Source organism: Branchiostoma floridae, chromosome 4, assembly GCF_000003815.2.
Source record: "Branchiostoma floridae strain S238N-H82 chromosome 4, Bfl_VNyyK, whole genome shotgun sequence".
In the NCBI taxonomy this organism is placed as follows: domain Eukaryota; kingdom Metazoa; phylum Chordata; class Leptocardii; order Amphioxiformes; family Branchiostomatidae; genus Branchiostoma; species Branchiostoma floridae.
The window spans coordinates 10,718,429-10,736,541 of NC_049982.1; the positions used below are offsets into that span (position 1 = coordinate 10,718,429).

Here is an 18,113-nt window from a genome sequence, read left to right on the forward strand (position 1 = left end):
GGTGGGCAGTGTTCAACACCAAGGAGAGGGCTGTGTAGTGGGGGTGGATAGTGTTCAGCACCAAGGAGAGGGCGGTGTAGTGGGGGGTGGATAGTGTTCAGCACCAAGGACAGGTCTGTGTAGTGGGGGTTGAGGTGGGCAGTGTTCAACACCAAGGAGAGGGCTGTGTAGTGGGGGTGGATACTGTTCAGCCCCAAGGAGAGGGCTGTATAGTGGGGGATGGAGTGTTCAGCACCAAGGAGAGGGCTGTGTAGTGGGGGTTGGGGTGGGCAGTGTTCAACACCTAGGAGAGGGCTGTGTAATGGGGGTGGATAGTGTTCAGCCCCAAGGAGAGGGCTGTATAGTGGGGGATGGAGTGTTCAGCAGCCAAGGAGAGGGATGTGTAGTGGGGGTGGATAGTGTTCAGCTCCAAGGAGAGGGCTGTGTAGTGGGGGTGGATAGTGTTCAGCACCAAGGAGAGGGCTGTGTAGTGGGGGATGGAGTGTTCAGCACCAAGGAGAGGGCTGTGTAGTGGGGGATGGATAGTGTTCAGCACCACGGAGAGGGCTGTGTAGTGGGGGATGGATAGTGTTCAGCACCAAGGAGGGGACTGTGTAGTGGGGGATGGATAGTGTTCAGCACCACGGAGAGGGCTGTGTAGTGGGGGATGGATAGTGTTCAGCACCAAGGACAGGGCTGTGTAGTGGGGGATGGATAGTGTTCAGCACCAAGGACAGGGCTGTGTAGTGGGGGATGGATAGTGTTCAGCACCACGGAGAGGGCTGTGTAGTGGGGGATGGATAGTGTTCAGCACCAAGGAGAGGGCTGTGTAGTGTTCAGCACCAAGGACAGGGCTGTGTAGTGGGGGATGGATAGTGTTCAGCACCAAGGACAGGTCTGTGTAGGGGTGGATAGTGTTCAGCACCAAGGACAGGGCTGTGTAGTGGGGGATGGATAGTGTTCAGCACCAAGGTGAGGGCTGTGTAGTGGGGGGTGGATAGTGTTCAGCACCAAGGAGAGGGCTGTGTAGTGGGGGAAGGATAGTGTTCAGCACCGAGGACAGGTCTGTGTAGGAGAGGATAGTGTTAAGCACCAAGAACAGGTCTGTCTGTGCATGTCAGGTGTTCAGCACCAAGGACAGGTTGGTTGTAATTCCTGTGGGTAGTGCCCAGTTCTAGGTGTGGTTTTGTGATGGAGATGAAATTTTGCAGCAATTGACTGGTTTTGCTCACCTTTGTAGCATTTTGGAAAGGTATATCTACTATGATGTGGTTGACAATGTAAACTGAAATTAGCTTCACTTTCTTTTTAGACTTAACCAAACTTAAGAAGTTTCTCAACAAATCACTCACATGTAACATGACTCCAGTGGTCAGTAGTATTTTCTTTATTAGATAATTGACAGACAAGACATTGCCTTACTGTAGTTACACATAGATGACAAACAATATAAACAGGTACGTGCAACATGTACAGTTTACATCAGGTACTCACATCACATCACTTAAGCAAGCGGATAGTACAGTCATCAGATCTTATCACCTTTGAAAACATTTTATCTTATGGTGGGAACTTCAGGCCAAACCCTGTTACAAGAGTAACATGTAATACAGCCACTGCTGCAGTTCAATCATAATGTACCTTCACACTGGTGATACTAGTGTCTGCAGAAAGCCAACATGACAGAACCTGTAGAACACTTTTTTATCAATACATGTCCAGATACTTGTCTGTTACTTACACATGTTGGAGTTGGCTATGGCTTACCATGCTAGCTTTCATAAACCTCTGAACAACTCAGGTGTTTCCTTACAACTAATACCCAGACTGCAATGTGCATAACATGGTGTTCCAAAGTACAAACCATATCAAGGACTATCTGAAGTTGAAATGTCCTTACTTATGTTTATGCACAAATCTTGTAAACCAAATTTTCAAATGTTAATAATTTGTTGAGGACAGCACACAATAAAAGGACTGTACAATGTCTGAACATAACAATGCCTTACATGAACATATCATCATTCCAATAATACATGGCAATAACAAATACCTACTGACATCAGTCCACAAACTTTTGTTCCAAACATTCAGACACAACGACTTCACTCCTACAGCTTGTCATGCACTGCTGAAAAACATTAAACGGGGCCTATCCGGACCCAAAACAGTCTAATTTATATTCAAATCCATGGCTCTTTAAATCCTTACACAAAAACAGAGTACATGTTCACACAACTGTTTCACAGTCAGTTCATATTCATTAACACTGTTCCTTTTTTTTATAATAACATATTTACACCTTCATGTATTCACACTTACAAAGCCTAGATTACTCTACAGCTTATTAATAAATCTCTATCAACTTAACTACTCTGGTATCATCATTCAACATCATTTGAACCACAACTCATCACTAATATTATAGACTTCTACCTTGTTGTGGCCATCTCGATATTTAAATAAAAGTCTACATCAGTAAATCTACTCATTAGTGCATAACAAACTGTGCAATCAGAACATAAATAGTTTACAGTCTAGATGGGGTTCTCAAGGTTTCTTCACTCTAATCATCATACTATGGCACTAAGAACAACCATCATCATAGAGAGGCAGATGACATAGGCTCAATTCATGATGTTTCCATTCCAAAGATTAAAAATGCTTCTTACGTTGCAAAGACTAAAAATACTTGTTCTTACATTCCAAAAAGGCACATAATCCCATTCTTTTCATGGCAACATTATATTGAGGTACCCAGGCACTCAGGTTTTAAGGCAGCCATATCATAATTTACGTAAAACCTTTGAAGTTAACATCTAAAAGTTTCCTAGCGCCTCTAATTTCATACAATATTAAAATGCTGCACCATGGCAACAATGGATACAGCAATAAGCATAAAATATCCCTCTACTTCTGTTCTCCTAAGAAAAATGCCTGAAAAATTCACTGTGTTTAAAAATTTGGGACAAACTGGTTTAAAAGTTCAGAGTGTTTTTTATTTTTTTCCATTAAAGAGGGTGGGATGGAAGAATTTTGACAATGTGCAAAGCTAGCTGACTACCTCTTCATCGCTTGTATAATGGAATAGTCTGAGTGTCTACTGCAGGCATATCACAAGCTGGTGACGGTTGAGTCCACGACCATGATGGTGGGTTTGGGGGGGATGTGGGGCTGACTCAGCACCTTGCCACGCCTCTTCCCTCTGTGGTGCTGCTGGAGGTACGGTCCCCAGTCCGCAGGGGGTCTGATGATGGTGCGACCTTTGACCTGCAGGGAAAGGTTAGAGATGGGTCAATGAATCCTTACACCCTACAAAGTAGTGAAAGTAATCTCAAGCCAAACAAGCTCAATGAAGATGTGATCTTCCACTGATCTGAACAGACACAAATATGTGCAGTATCACATTACATTTCTGCCCCAAAGATTTTACAAAAAACTTCAGACTAAGACTCCAAGTCTGAAGTTAAGTTTCTGCAATGAAATATTCCTCAGACAAAGTACCAGCATACTCACACAACATGCCAGACAGCAGTTGATGATGGCAACAAGAGGAATGGGAGCCAGCTCTACTCCGACAATGAGCCAACCCATTATTACATGTCCATCTGAGTACTTGTAGCTCTCAAAATATACCTCATTGGGCCACAATAGGGACGTCCATAAAAGACAACCCTGTAAGAAAACAAAATGATCTTGATGTAAGCCATGAAAAGTTGTATTGTAATTATTAACCTTAATGAAGTTGTATGCTACAAGAAGTTTTTATCTTTGTAAGTTATTTACCATGTGTTCCTTATGTTCATTTCCTGCATTCAAAACCCATTGGATAGGGCTATAACAAACATCATATAGGTAAATGGTGACTTCATGACTAAATCCATTCTTTTCATATTAGATATTTCCAGAATGGTCTGCAGTCAAATATCCAAAAGAGTGTGACATTTCTTGACAGAAAACTGCAAGTTATCCCATCCTTTCAATTTAGATTACAACCCATCTTAATCCTCAACCTAAATCAAGTATACTGATGAAGGTAATAAGATGTCCAGGTAATAAGATATGCCAAATAGCAGTTACTCGAATGACCTACATAGACCTAGGGATGCAGAGGGGGGAGTTCACTCAGGGATAGCCAGGGACAGAGAGAGGTCCGGCCCTGTGTCAGATGTAGTATATCATGGATAAAAAGCCCACATCAGTCTCACGCCCCCTGACACAATCTGTTATGTCTGTCCATTTCCAAAATCATACCCAGTTCCATGAGTAACTGCTATTTGGCATATCTCAAGTATAATATGGAAGTCCATACACACATAACTTAATTATTGACATCACAGTGAGACTTACCACGAGGTACAGGGGGATGGGTAGACACCAGCACACCTGACACACCACTGTCACTAGCTTATTACAGCAGTAACAGCACGAGTACTGCAGCATGTGGCTCAGGTCACGGCCCCAACGGTTGATCGCTGAGGAATACAAGAATCTAGTTATAAGGTACTGTGTTAGTTTATCATATCAAATAAACAAAGCCCAGCTGTGGACATGTGTAAAGAAGGAACTTCAGCACCAGGGCTGTCTCCAGCTTTAAATTTTTGTCTGTCCCACTCATTGTTTGGGAGCTCATGTTGTGGATTTTCCTTGTAAAATATGTCATTTTAAGTTTATGAAAGGACATTTTCAACAGTTCCATGTTATTTTTGGGATGGATGGGATAAAATCATATTCTGTCCCAACAAGCAAATTTCCGTCTAAGGATGGAAGGACAGGTCCTGGAGACAGTCCTGTTCAACACTTACCATAGAACCATGAGATGCCGATGCTCTTCAGCAGGAGGATGGGCAGGATGACAAACCCAGAGGCTACAAAAGTATCCAGCAGGTTGTACAGGTACAGCCCACCCTGGAGAATGCAAAAAAGATGTGCAGCCTTAAATGCGTATCAAGGTGAGATCAACTACATGGTTACCTATATTCATAATGCAGCCTGACCTTTTCTTGACAATAAATGCAAGTCATCAAAGCTTATATCTTTGCTGTTGGATACATGTGCAAAGTAATAGTTGTCCATAAATACCAAGGTTCAGCTCTACATAGGCAAGAAGGTCGCAATACTTCAGGTAATAATCAAGTTCCTTGCAATGTTCATCTCTACTTATTGACTGTTGTGTTGGGTGTTGGCTTATTCTATAAAGCTAAGGGCACAACCCACCGCACGTACAAATACACAATGTGAAAAAGTACAACCTGAACATTTTCGGAAATACGTGGCAGACATGGCCTCCAAAAAAAACGTACGAACAAACTGCACGTACGGCGGGTTGTGCCCTTAGCTTAAGGGTCACTGCCCCACAGGTTACTGACCTGTGTGACCAGCGGTAGGCCCAGCAGGAAGAAGAGGATGCAGCTGGTGAAGGTGAGGAGCAGGTGGAGCAGCATGCGCCTGTTACACAGGCCACCTGTGCCGTTGTTGCCTGATGGAAACAGGTCCAGTAGTGACGTCACAATGGTCTCCACGATTACAAACTGTGGGATTAGAAGAAACAACCCAGTGAAGCTTCTTGGTACAGTAAAATAACGGAAAATTCAGGGCAGCCAAATCACAACAATTTTTTTTTCAAAATCAGACTCCTCTCAGTTTAGCTGTCAGAGATGAACAGGATGCTGGCAGTGTGCACGGAGGAAGGAAGGTGTTGCCTTCGTCTTTAACTTGACGGTCACACCTGATGTGACATTACCTGGCAGCTGAAGGCGAGAAGCAGCAGAGTCAGGTAGAACAGGATGGACCACAGGTAGGAGGCAGGCAGCAGCCCCAGCACACGGGGGAACACAACAAACACCAGGTGGGGACCTGCAAGATAGCCAGGAGGTGAAGCAAGGACTAGAGAGGACGGCAAGAGTCTATCTTTACAAACTGATCAATGCTGTGAAGAGCTGGAGGGTAGAACTGGTTGGAAAAAGATTTTAACCATATCTATGCTGGAAGCACCTCCATTCATCACACATGTATTTGAAACACCAGGAAAATGTGCATGGCTCAGCATGAAACAGAAATACCAAGAAGACAGAGATTTAATTTTACACAATCTGAAGATTGCTTTTAAACCAATCGAAATCAGCTGTGGAGGATCATTAAGCTAATTGCTTATTCTATTTCCAACAATGATTGCATTAGATGACATTAAGCATTACTTTCTGATATATTCAAGTTTCAACAAACTAAGCATATGACAAAATTAACATAAAAAGAAGTCCAGTGATACCTGAAGACACTAGATTTTCTATGGGCTCATTTAACTGTTTGCCGAGGAAGCCCAGAAAGCCTGCAGACATGCACAGGCACAGCATACCCACCAAAATGTTGGCAAACACAACCAGCACTGCATCTCTGTACGGGGAAAAGCAATATTTTGTTTTTTCACAGCCACAGGTAAAATCCAGTTAACATGTTTTCATCATGTGTTTACTTTAAAAACTATGCAAAAAGCATACTAACACCACTCAGGTATAACATCCAAGCTAGTCAAAGTTTCATCCTATGTACTGTCATTCATAGCCATTACATTTGTTTCTGATGCCACTTAAACCTTTATCAAGGCACAATAAAGTCATTGCAAATTCAATATACTGCAGAGTTGCAGGCAGAGCAGCCTCAGAAGCACTGTACAAAGCACATGAATATTCTGACAAACTTTGTTATGTACATACAGAGGAATATGAGAGATGAGTAGTAAAAAGTGATGTCCATTCTGACCTGACTGTGTTGTTGTGAAACCTATTGTAAGAGCTGAGTGTGGTGTAACAGCCACACCCCACACCCAGGGAGTAGATCACCTGCATCACAGCATCAACCCACAGGTCTGTCCTCTGGTGGGAGGGAAGGGACATATCATCACGCCTTATCTCATTGACTGTTCCACTAGACCTCAAATTACAACAACAAAGATTATCTCATGCACAAAAATAAGGAAGCATGAAAGATATACACTGTCCTCTGGCAATCATAAATATGACAGAGGTACCAGTATGCAACTTTGGTTAGCGTAAAGCTAGGTAGTTGCTCTGTAACATTTTTAGAGATAGAAACTTACCCTCTAAGGAAAAGTGACTTTTAATAGGTTCTCTCACAATTATGTTACAGAGGTTAAAATTGTATAATTGATGGTCTATAGTTACTAAGTAAAACAGTATCTGAGAACATTGCCCTCAAATGAAAAGTGAACTGTATGGCACACACACTTACATCAAAGCCTGCATATGGAACTGGAGTCACGTGATATATCAATCCCTCCACTGCCCCATCCAAGGACATGGCTCGAAACAACAGGAACACCAGAAGCACAAAGGGTATGGTTGTCGTCAGGTATGCAACCTAAATGGTGAAACAACAGGCTGTTTTTTTTCTAGTTATGCTAAGTGTAATGTACAGAGATGCAACATTAAGAGTTTCATGACACTTACACACACTCACTCATACTCACTATCCATTATTCCCCATCTTGCAAGGGCTGGACGTTGCAGACGTTGTCCAGAATAAAGGAATTACTTGCCATACAAAATATCCATTGCCTTGCTAGTTTTCTTTTCAGCGAGCATCTTACCATTGTAAAAAATTGTCAAATGCCAAACAGTATATGTGATAAACTGGCAACTTGCTGGATGTAATTTATACAGGTTGTTCCCCACACCTTGCCAGCAGACTTGATACCAAACGCTAGCACCAGGAACACCATGAGCCAGGACAGGAAGAGAAACCCGGCCAGACCCGGCTGTACTGCCCCCATGGTCTCCAGACCATCTGATTGCTGCAGCAAATAGTTCCTGGGGTGGGGGTGAGGAAAACAGAGAGGAGTCATGATATTCCAGTAGATTTAATTCTGTTTTATCCCCTATCATTTATCTTCAGATAACGTTCATAAGTACAATTGGAATGCCACAACACTCTGAAATAAAAACTGACCTGTGAAAGCAAGGCGGGCAAGAAAATTTTCCTGACACCCACTAGTACTTCATATAGAGTGAAAGATATAGAACATATCTTTACCTCCAATACTCCTCAGGGGCAGACTTTGTTGGACACTGTGTGTAGTTTTGCCAGTGTCCCGTGCTGTCATCGTACCACATGAAGCCAGCCACTTCACGACACCCGGTCATGTTGGTCAGGCCATAATCTGCAATATAGTCAACAAGTCAAGATCTCTCCACAAACAACAAAAGGGGAATGGTCTTACAATATTCACAAAAAATTTGCGACCTTTCTCTGTCAGCCCAGAGCAACATTGGTGACTTAAGTTAAAATATCATAACTATGGCAGGATGTAGAAGTGAATCTACATCATCGGTCAACAAAATGAGGGGTTCAATCAGGTCTGTAGCCATTGAGTTGTCCTCACCATTGCACTCCATAGTATTCCAGTAGTTGTCACAGCGCACCATGTGGGGAAGATCACGCAGACTGCCCACAAACAAATAGTGTAGGATGTACGCCATGCTGGTGTTTTGGTATATCGCTAGGATGGACATCATGACAACCACTGCAAACCCAACACCTGTAATGGCAGAAACACCACTGTTTAACGACAGCAACCACACAGCAAGCAATCAAAGTACATAACCTTGACCTTTAGTGTGTAACGATTCAAGAATTTGGCTCTTCTATGGCTCCACTATCAGAAAGGTTAAACATATAATAGTTGACATAGGCTGAAGACTTTACAATGACAAGCGCAAGACTTTACTTCAAAACTCCTCTGAACAGTCAAGGTAAGGACGTAGTAAGACTAAAAGGTTGGGGTACCATGTAAGAGTGGAACTCCCCTCCACGCCCGAGGCGGCCCCTGACTGGTGAACTGTCCCAGTGTCATCTCCAACAGGACCAGAGGGAAACCCAATACAATGTGCATGACCAGCCACACTGCAAGAAACCCTCCTGTAAAGCAATCAACAAATGTCACATTATATACTACTTTCTCGTCTGCAAAGAAAGAAACACAAATTAGCATGGAGTTTTATCAACCTTCCTAGCTATGTGATGAATGTGCACTATTGGATCTATACATCCAAGATAAACGTACCTTCTGGTACCAAAACATACTATACTGTTGTGCTTTATCCAGTAGAATTCCAAAAGGTTACGCATGGAGTTTCAAGATTTTTCCTTCATAGGGATCTGACTTAAAGAAAGATGAGGAAACTGAATTATAGTTCCCCTAGCAAATCGTAAACATCTAAATGAAGACAACTTTTCTGCTTTGGTGGAGGATTGTGTGCTCTCAAAATGCTTTCTGATTGAGTACTGTAAATGCAGAAATGTTCATGGTGGATTTATGTTCGCGGTTTTCGTGGTGACTATTTCACCGCGAACTTAAAACCACCGCGAACATTTTTCTATTATGGTAGTAGACTGCAGTCTATGGTGTTACCGCGAACTTAAAACCACCACGAAAAGTCCCTTTTCCGCTACCACGAAATTAAACACATTTTCAGTATATGGATGGGCCCAAACAGTGGCAGAGCTGAGGTGTTTGGAAATATGATGATTTTATCATCTGTGTAGCCTGGGTGCTACCCTATTTAGTAGCAGGGCTCCCTCAAAATGTTCTCATGGAATGAGTATGGGAGCCCTTGCACCCAGGCCATCATCTGTGCTGACAACAATGAGAAGTACACCCAACCTCCATGCCTGAAGCACAGCATGGGAAACCTCCACAGCTGTCCAAGCCCAGCCGCCCAGCCGATGGAGGTGAGGATCATCTCGCACTGGCACGTCCAGTTCCCGCGCTCCTTGTTCTCCTCCCCGCAGCCACAGCAGGTCGCCGACGGCTCCTCTATCGGCTCGTCCATAATGAAGATCGGCCGCGTGGATTCCGTGATGTCGGAGGAGTCTGGATTCTCCTCGGCAGGTTCCATCTTACCGTTGTGCACTGCAGCATCCGATGCCTGGAGGGGACAGAAGCCATGTGAAGGGTGAGGAGTCACAGAAATCTTTTATAAGCCATAGGAGTCTGATATCATCAAATAAACAAGGACTTTGCAAAAACATCAGTCACAGAGATACAACTATAAAGCAAAATTCTGCTAGTATCAGTAACTGCCAAAGAAGGCTTCAGCGCGGAAGGGTTGCAGACTGCCCAATTTACACATGAAATGGTCCCCTTGGCTATCTTTGCTTGCCAAGCTGATTGACATTTGGGTCATGTTATCTGCATTGATAGGCACAGTAGGAAGCTTTGGATAGAAAACTATACCAGCGGCAGACTCCTGCATAAAGCTGATAAGATTTGCATAAATAGGACATGCCAATGAAACAAAGGAGAAAAAAAGCACACCAAAGCTTAGGTTGTAATACTACCAATCTCTCCTGTGCTATAAAAAGTAAATTTTAATTGGCTATGTTAAAATAACAGGAATGATCATGATGATGAATAATGTATACTAACAGGCATATCTGCATATGCATTGGTCAACTGGTATGGAAAGATACCCCTTTGCTGCAGGTGGCTGAATGAATGCAATAAGTTATAATGCAGAATATGTTATAATGGAAAGCAATATGAACAAAATTCAAAGTACATTACTATCCATCTCCACTGGTATCTAAATATGTGTTGCTCCTTATACTTATACGAGTTATATGAGTTATACGAGTGCCTATTTGTTTGCTTTGTACAACTTTGAAAAGGACAATAAAACCCCTGAAAGGAGAAACTGCTCTAGCATGTGTGTAATTTGTTCATGATAAATTGACCATGAAATCCATGGTGATTTGCTGGTTATTCCCTCTTGTTCAGGGCCAGCACAGCCTGACCACATAACAGTGACAGGTATGGTGTTTGTCAACAGTACAGTACTTAACCCCTGGCTTCTTGTTACTATCACTGCTGCATCCTACAACTGTCAACTTGCTTTTGTCAAAACTTTCAAACTACCGGTACATGTGCCAGAATTTTCTGCCTTAGGAAGTACCGGTACTGTAAATTCATCTACATTTTCGCAGTGGTTTTACTTCCTAGTGTTTTAAACTTGACTGAATGAGACTAAAAGTAAAACAATTCCATAGTACAGTAGTGATAAAAGGTCAACTTGCATGGTAAAAAGGAAGACACATGTGTACATATTGGCAGTATCATGAATTAACGGTGTAGATCAGGTCCGACTACAAAACTGTTGAAGTAAAACCGCTACGAAATTTCTACAGAAAAGATTTACAGTAAATGACAGCACAATGTAGTTTATGAAGTTCTGACTGTTTGTCATCTTTTTCGCACCAAATCATGACATACCAAACTCATGTTTCCTTAATGTTCTTATCATTATCCCTGTGTTCAAATGTTAGCCATCTCACAATAGCCATTATTCCCTTAAGCAATTACTGGACAGTCCCTACAAGTATTGAAATTGGAATCACTTGTATCCTGCTGCCATAGGTCACTTGGGGTCACTGCTGGACAGATAGGATTCTCAAAAGTCCCTTTGTCAATGAGACAGTCATGGGAGATGTGTACCCATTTATAGGTATCCTATGTTCCTGGTATCTGGGTCTTCTTTGCCTAAATCTACTTTATCTGTAACCTAAAAGTTTGAACACAACTCACAAAATAGCTTAGGCAGGTACTAATTATGCAAAAGCCACTAATAATTCGGTGTGGGTAACTACTAACTACGTGTACTGTAACGATACATGTCAAAACCAATATTTTTTCAATAATGTGCATGTTGTGGGAGCTGGAGAAACTATGACTTTGCCCTCCTACATTTACCTGGATGTTTACTTGGAGATTAACTTGGAGATGAGAGGAAGGCTGGGCTTGTAAGGCCCAGTATTCTGCAGGCGGAGTTGAGTGAGTGTACGAGTGAGTGACAACAATACACTGCATTTCTGTACTAGTACTTACTCTATTGTATATCCCAGGAAAAAACGTGCACAAAGGATTTCTTTTTCTTGTCCTTATTTAGCTGGCTAGAGACTGTGAGGTTTACATGGGCATGTAGAGACCACAACAGGAAGACATTAGCGATAAGAATAAGAATAGGGATAATCTGATTAGATCTGACAGCTGTTACAAGGGTTTACTGTGAACACTGAAGACTCCATTTCTGTCCCTTTCATCCCATAATACATATAAAATGGGGAACGTTAAATAAGATATATTGGTAGCTAGTAAAGGTCTTAAGTTGCTCACAACGTGAATTTTTTTCTATCACAACATCAGGATTCTCCATGAATTATGATATGGGGGCTAGTGCAGAAAAAAGGGCCCATGGTGGTGATTGCAAAATTTACCAGATTTATGAATTCCACTGTCTAAAATGGTCAGATATTTCCAATTTCTGCTGTCTGGTGTTTTAACTTTAATAGCTACTTTATACCTGATGTTTCCCTTTCTCCGCCTCCCCCCTTTTCTGGTCCACCCTCAAAGAGTCAAAGGTACAAAGAGCTTTGACATCAGTACAAACTGAAACTAAGGCCACACCAATTTTATTTCTTGTTTCTCAGATTTCCCGACCCTATCTTTTCCGATTTGAAAAAAAAACAAATAAAAACTTTTCAAATTGATAGCCACTGATTGTGTTGACAAAATTTCACTGCCTCTCCTTTCTCAAATTAACTATGGGACTCAAATTCCAGTAGGTCACCGTAGTGTACATGCCTATTTTGGACGCTATAATTTTTCTTCAAACTTCAGACTTTGTAACCCTAAATGTTGAAAGTTAAGGTTTTCTTGTCCAATCTCTCCTACTCCTGACTTTTTGAAAAGTTTTTTTTTTTTTTTCAACCGACCGACCCAATTTTTTTCTGAAAAAAATCCAAGAAACAATAATGTAGTTCAACTGACAAAAACCATAAAGATCCACAACCCCAACAAGTGTATCTGGAATTCATTACTTGGAGCTTCTCCAATGCTTTTTAATTTAGCTGGGAGCTTAATAACCTGTGTACAAGGCCAAGAAATATTAAAATGGTCATGTCAACATCAGCAGAAGCTCTTATTCATTTCACATGGGAATCTCTGTGCCTTTGAAAATTCATCAAGGTTTATATTGGACAGATCTACGAGTACAAAGGAACTACTGTACACAGTGCTGCAGGGCCTCACACCACATCTTTCACATCTTTGATATATGGTAGATCAAATTCAGCACATGTAGCCCCAGAAATGCTAAAATACATGAAAGCTAATTTGTTAGTCTTCATATTCTGCCTGGTAGCTCAGTTTGTAGGCACAAATGAGGCCACTGAAAGGCTGCTGCTTTTGTCTGGTACAAAGCTGCACTGTTAATACTGCTGGGAGAAGGGGAATTCCCAAGTAAGGATTTCCCTGTTATACATGTTTCTAAAGAAATATTTACGAAATGCAAGTACTGAAATATTACATGATAATAAAGATACAATGTATATACTTATATCTGGACGGTGAAAACTTACTAGTAGGTAAATGTTGTTTCTATCATTGAAGGAAATGAAAATTTAATTTTCTATACTACTGTACAGGAATTGACCTACACCCATATATGTAGAAACACAGAAGGCAAAGCTGTTCTCATCCATGTAAGAGAACAAGGAATCAATTAAAAAGACTGACACATTTCATTAAGTATGACATCAAAATAAAAGGTGTTCTAAAAATTACACCAAAAAGAAAACAATTGTGACAATGTCACTATTTGACCTTACAAAGGCCATGTTATTTGTACAAGCTTAATTCTTCTCAAACAAAGCAAGAAATGGTAAAAATAGATGGTCTACAGCATGCTCTGGTATAGATATTATTGTAACCATTTTCTAAAGCTTTTAAATCTTAGATCTCCAAAATGTTCATAACGCAGTTACATTAATTTTTCTGGGGATATCTCTGATGTCTTGCACATTGACAAAAATTTTTTTTAGTAGAATATATTTTATTACCAATATAGTCATATAAACCTTTGTGACTTTCCCTACACTAGCTACCCTAGGCCCTCTTGTCAGCAGCCTGCATGTTTAACACAACCCATTCATGCGTGAAGCCAGACTGCTGAATTTCTGAGGCATTCAACACAGCTAAATACATACAAGGGACCCTGAGCCCTACTGGGGCATGACCAGGGCATTTCATTTATGGGTGGAAAAGCCTGGCTTGGTTCAAGTACAAGGAAGCCATTGTTTGTTTCCTGGGATCTGCGATGGCCAGATCTGCTTTACATCCTGCCAGGAATCTTTTAACACTGCTTCATTCAACTGTAACAACAGAAAATCAGCAACAGTAACTTTCTGATTATTTCTTTCAACTTTGCATTAGCCTATGACAATCTGCATTTCTTAACGTTTTATTGCATTTTCCTGACTGAGTGAGGCGCCATGTCCAAAGGAAATTCAAACCTTACCAGAGGTCAATATAAAATATAAAACGTACAACAAAAGTAACAACCTTGCCCCCATGTGCCCTCCCTGACAGCTAGGAAATTGTGAATGTCAAGAATGTAAACTATATTAATTGAAACCTGATATGTCAACAAGAAGCCTGTACTGCAATATTTCACTTATAATGACAAAAAATGTACAAATGAAGGTTTCAGAAAGACCCTACATTGAATTTCCCTGAAAAAGCCATTATGTGACAAAAACATTAATGCTCTTCAGGACCAAAGAGTTTTGGGACATGCTTATCCAAATTATAAGTATCTTTGGGAGTAGGGAAGTCTGTTCAAGGAGGTTGAGCTACGACGGGGTGCTTATTATGAGCCGACTCCTATTCTTTTTCAACCTCCTTGGTCTGTTCAACTCAGTTTGGCCTTAGACTTTAGAGTGTTAATCTTGTGTCTCAATTCTTGCAAACATCTTTTTTCGATCTTGTGGGTTAGTAAGGGTAGATCTGGGTCAAGTAAGCTGGGACTGAGGTAAACCTTCTACCCAGGCTATAAACACAGCATTAACCAGGGGCTGACAGCAAAGTCCATAGAGTAGAGAACAGGTTACAGAAACGGTTCAAAAAGTTTTTTAGAAATGCATCACACAAGTTAAACTGTACATTTTTTTAAAAAGATTCACACTCACAGGATGAATTCTAATTTTTCAGACTAGTAGATGGTGGAAAAAAATCTGTAAGTATAATAGATATCTGGCATATATTGTCGTTAGACACAACAGAATAGAATACATTCGCAAACAACAGCGCAGCAACCACCAAACTCCTTACTCAACAAAAGCACTGACACTACAAGAACTGACCCTCACTTTGTGTATGTTTTGCGTGTGTGGCCTCCATAGGAAGCTATTGATTTGAATAGGATTTTGTTTCTATCTATGTTATTGTTAGCAGTTCCAAGAGTTTGTGGTGGGACCAAAATAAACAAGTGGCAGACATCCACCTTTTGTCTACATTCCAGAGTGATTCCATACACTTCACAGTGAGGAGTGACATAAAACTGAGGCAGAGACTCAGCAGCGTATTGGCTACATTGGAATCACACAGGAACCAAAAATTGCAAACAACATTGTGCTAAAATAGGTGGAAAGATGTCACATTGCATAAGAGATAGGTTTGGTTGTTTTCTTTAATAACTTAATTATACATAGTATTTTCCAAGCAGAGGTTTCAGTTGATAGGCTAATAGTGGGTGCAATTTTCTACTCTCAAAGCAGAGGTTATGCTCTGGCTGTTTTTTTTTAACGTGTTTTAGTCATTTTTATCATATTTCTGCTGGCAGACGTCAAGAAACATGACAAAATAGAAAGGCCAATAAAAACGACTAAAATAAACATAAAAGAACAGCCAGAGCCTAACCTCTGCTTGAAGAGTAGAAATTTTCTCAATTAGGTGACAACTTTTCAGCTTCACTCCGCTCTCTCAGTCACTTTCATAGCTAAAAAGGCTAGCACACTGGCTAGACAATTATTTGGAGGCAGCCACTACTTGTCCACTGACCAAAAGCTCTGCTTGGAGAATACATCCTTATGCCATAAGTTACCGGTATGGCAATGCAGGACAGGGATGAAAAGAAAGTGCAGCTAACAAACAAAACACTTCTGGAATGACTGGTTGCACTTACTTGGACAGATTAATACAGAAAAGTAATTGTGCTGATAGCCACCAGTTTCAACAGGTGGACACTTTCATCTACAATTGGTTCTAATACAAACCGTCCACACCTGGTGTAATGTGGTGAAAATGATGACAAGAAAGAGCCAGGGGAAATCAGTGGGATTATGTCCATTATCCTGATTGTGTCCAGTGGGCAACTCTTTATGTTGCGATTGATCAAAGTCAACCATAACTTTTTTTTTCTTAAACTTGAAGAAACATCTGGGGAGCGGGGATATATTTAAATTTATTCCCCATCACTCATTGTTTGGAAGCCCATGTTGTTAAGTTGTTAAATCTTAAGTCATTTAAGCTTACCCAGTCAGATAGCTTACATTAATTTCATGTCTTTACATTCAGGTTTGGGGATGGACAGGCTGAAATATATGTCCATTCCATACCTAACATGTAAATTTCCATCTGGAGACAGGTCCTGGACAGCTATTTCAGGAGCTGTAAGGCTATATATTTCTTAAGAATCACATTTTTTAAGTTGTCTTTATCAGTTCTTAAATACTCAGCATCCCTACATGTCCTCAGTAAGGTCTATCTAGTGACAGACAGTGAGAAACAGGTGATGACACCACTCAGATGTCACTGTGTGCATCAACATAGATAAAAACCACATGGCAGCAACCAAAGTACAGATAACTTATCACATAACATGAGGATTAGGGAAGATCCCTCTTCTATTCTTGAATGGGTTAATTAAGCCTATGTATATGTACCAACCCATTTGGATATTGCATCCAGAGCTAGAGAGAAATTCTTCACATTATTTTTGAGAAAATTCACTGTTTCCCTTGCCAAATATGGAAACGTGAACATCTCCCAATAAACACTTTCTGTTTAGCTATAATGCTGGAAGCTGCTGTCATTTGGAAATCTTTTCCTGATCCTCTCTCCTTTCACTTTATTTACCATTCATCCAAGTATAAATCTTTGTTGACCCCACAAAGTTTCATCAAGGAGGTTTCATCAAGTTTCATACATTTTCAGATATTTCCTTGTTGCCCCTCAGACTGAACAGGGTAAATCCCGCTGTGATGTCTGCTGTACACTGGAAAGGAAAACTTGGCAACCATGATTACATTTTAAAGATTTTCACAACTACACACCAAATACATGTACTTCCTTTGCAAGTTATGTCAAGTTCAGTACGACATCTTTTCTTATCACTTATGCAAAGGTTTGGAGTGGGTCTATTTGGGATGTTCTTTCCAGAATCATATTTTACAGCCGCTCTGAGTTTGAAGTCCAAGAAAAACGACAGCCTAGCGTGTAAGTGGAGGAAATGTGACTTGGTATGTTCCTTTCAGCAAATATCTCAGGCTAGTTCCAAACCGTGGAGATGTCCCCGCCCCTCCTTAACTGTTGACACAAGTAAGGCTGGGATCACTCCATTAAAGCAGGTCACGTTCAAAGTCGCCAGCGGGCCCGTTACCACCCTTAGGGACCCAACACATCAAGAGGGAGGCAAATTTTCCGGACATGCCTACCCCAAGGTCGTGGCAGGCCCGTTCAGCGTGTAATTTGCCCGCCTTTGTTTTTGTGGTGTACGAAAACCAACTGTTGCGCTTTTCTTGCAGCGAGCAGCACGTTCCTGAGAAATAAAGACAGCCCGGTGCTCTAAATCTAACACACCTAACGTTAACATCCCCACAAACTTGTGACCACGTTGTTCAACAACTTACCTGACCCAAATCTTTCCCGTTCTCGCCTTCGTGGTGCTCCTCCATCTCGATCGCCGAACTCGAGGTCTCCATTTTGTTAGGAAATTGGCGATTTCTTCCTGCCGTTTTCCTCACGCCTTCTTCCTGGAAGCCCGTCGCTGCCCTGTGCCCCACTGCGGAGTTCTACACGCCGTGTAAACGCTGGAAACGTTGCGTCAGTTCAGGGTCAAAGTCAAGGCGGGGTAAGGCGTAAGAGACAGGGGCGTCCGTTATCTGTGCTTCACTGTGGCACACTCCCAGCACCAGAGGCCTTCCTTCCTCCAGCCGGAAACAGGGACAGCCAGCAAAGTAAGGCCAGATGGAAATAATATTTCGGTGGGGGCGGTTCGTTAACC

The 18,113-nt window shown here is 41.4% G+C and overlaps 1 protein-coding gene across 1 annotated transcript; it reads right to left on the reverse strand.

Moving 5' to 3' along the window:
- Positions 1-1,336: 1,336 nt before the first annotated feature.
- On the reverse strand, positions 1,337-18,081 carry LOC118413914 (sodium- and chloride-dependent glycine transporter 1-like). The gene is made up of 15 exons (XM_035817558.1): positions 17,740-18,081; positions 9,659-9,923; positions 8,782-8,913; positions 8,378-8,533; positions 8,029-8,155; positions 7,673-7,805; positions 7,228-7,356; positions 6,739-6,851; positions 6,248-6,372; positions 5,723-5,835; positions 5,349-5,510; positions 4,785-4,887; positions 4,330-4,454; positions 3,496-3,654; positions 1,337-3,249 (listed from the first exon to the last, which is right to left on the reverse strand). The coding sequence occupies exons 1-15, from the start codon at positions 17,809-17,811 to the stop codon at positions 3,094-3,096; spliced, it is 2,070 nt and encodes a 689-aa protein (XP_035673451.1). The 5' UTR covers positions 17,812-18,081; the 3' UTR covers positions 1,337-3,093.
- Between the last annotated feature and the right edge of the window lie 32 nt (positions 18,082-18,113).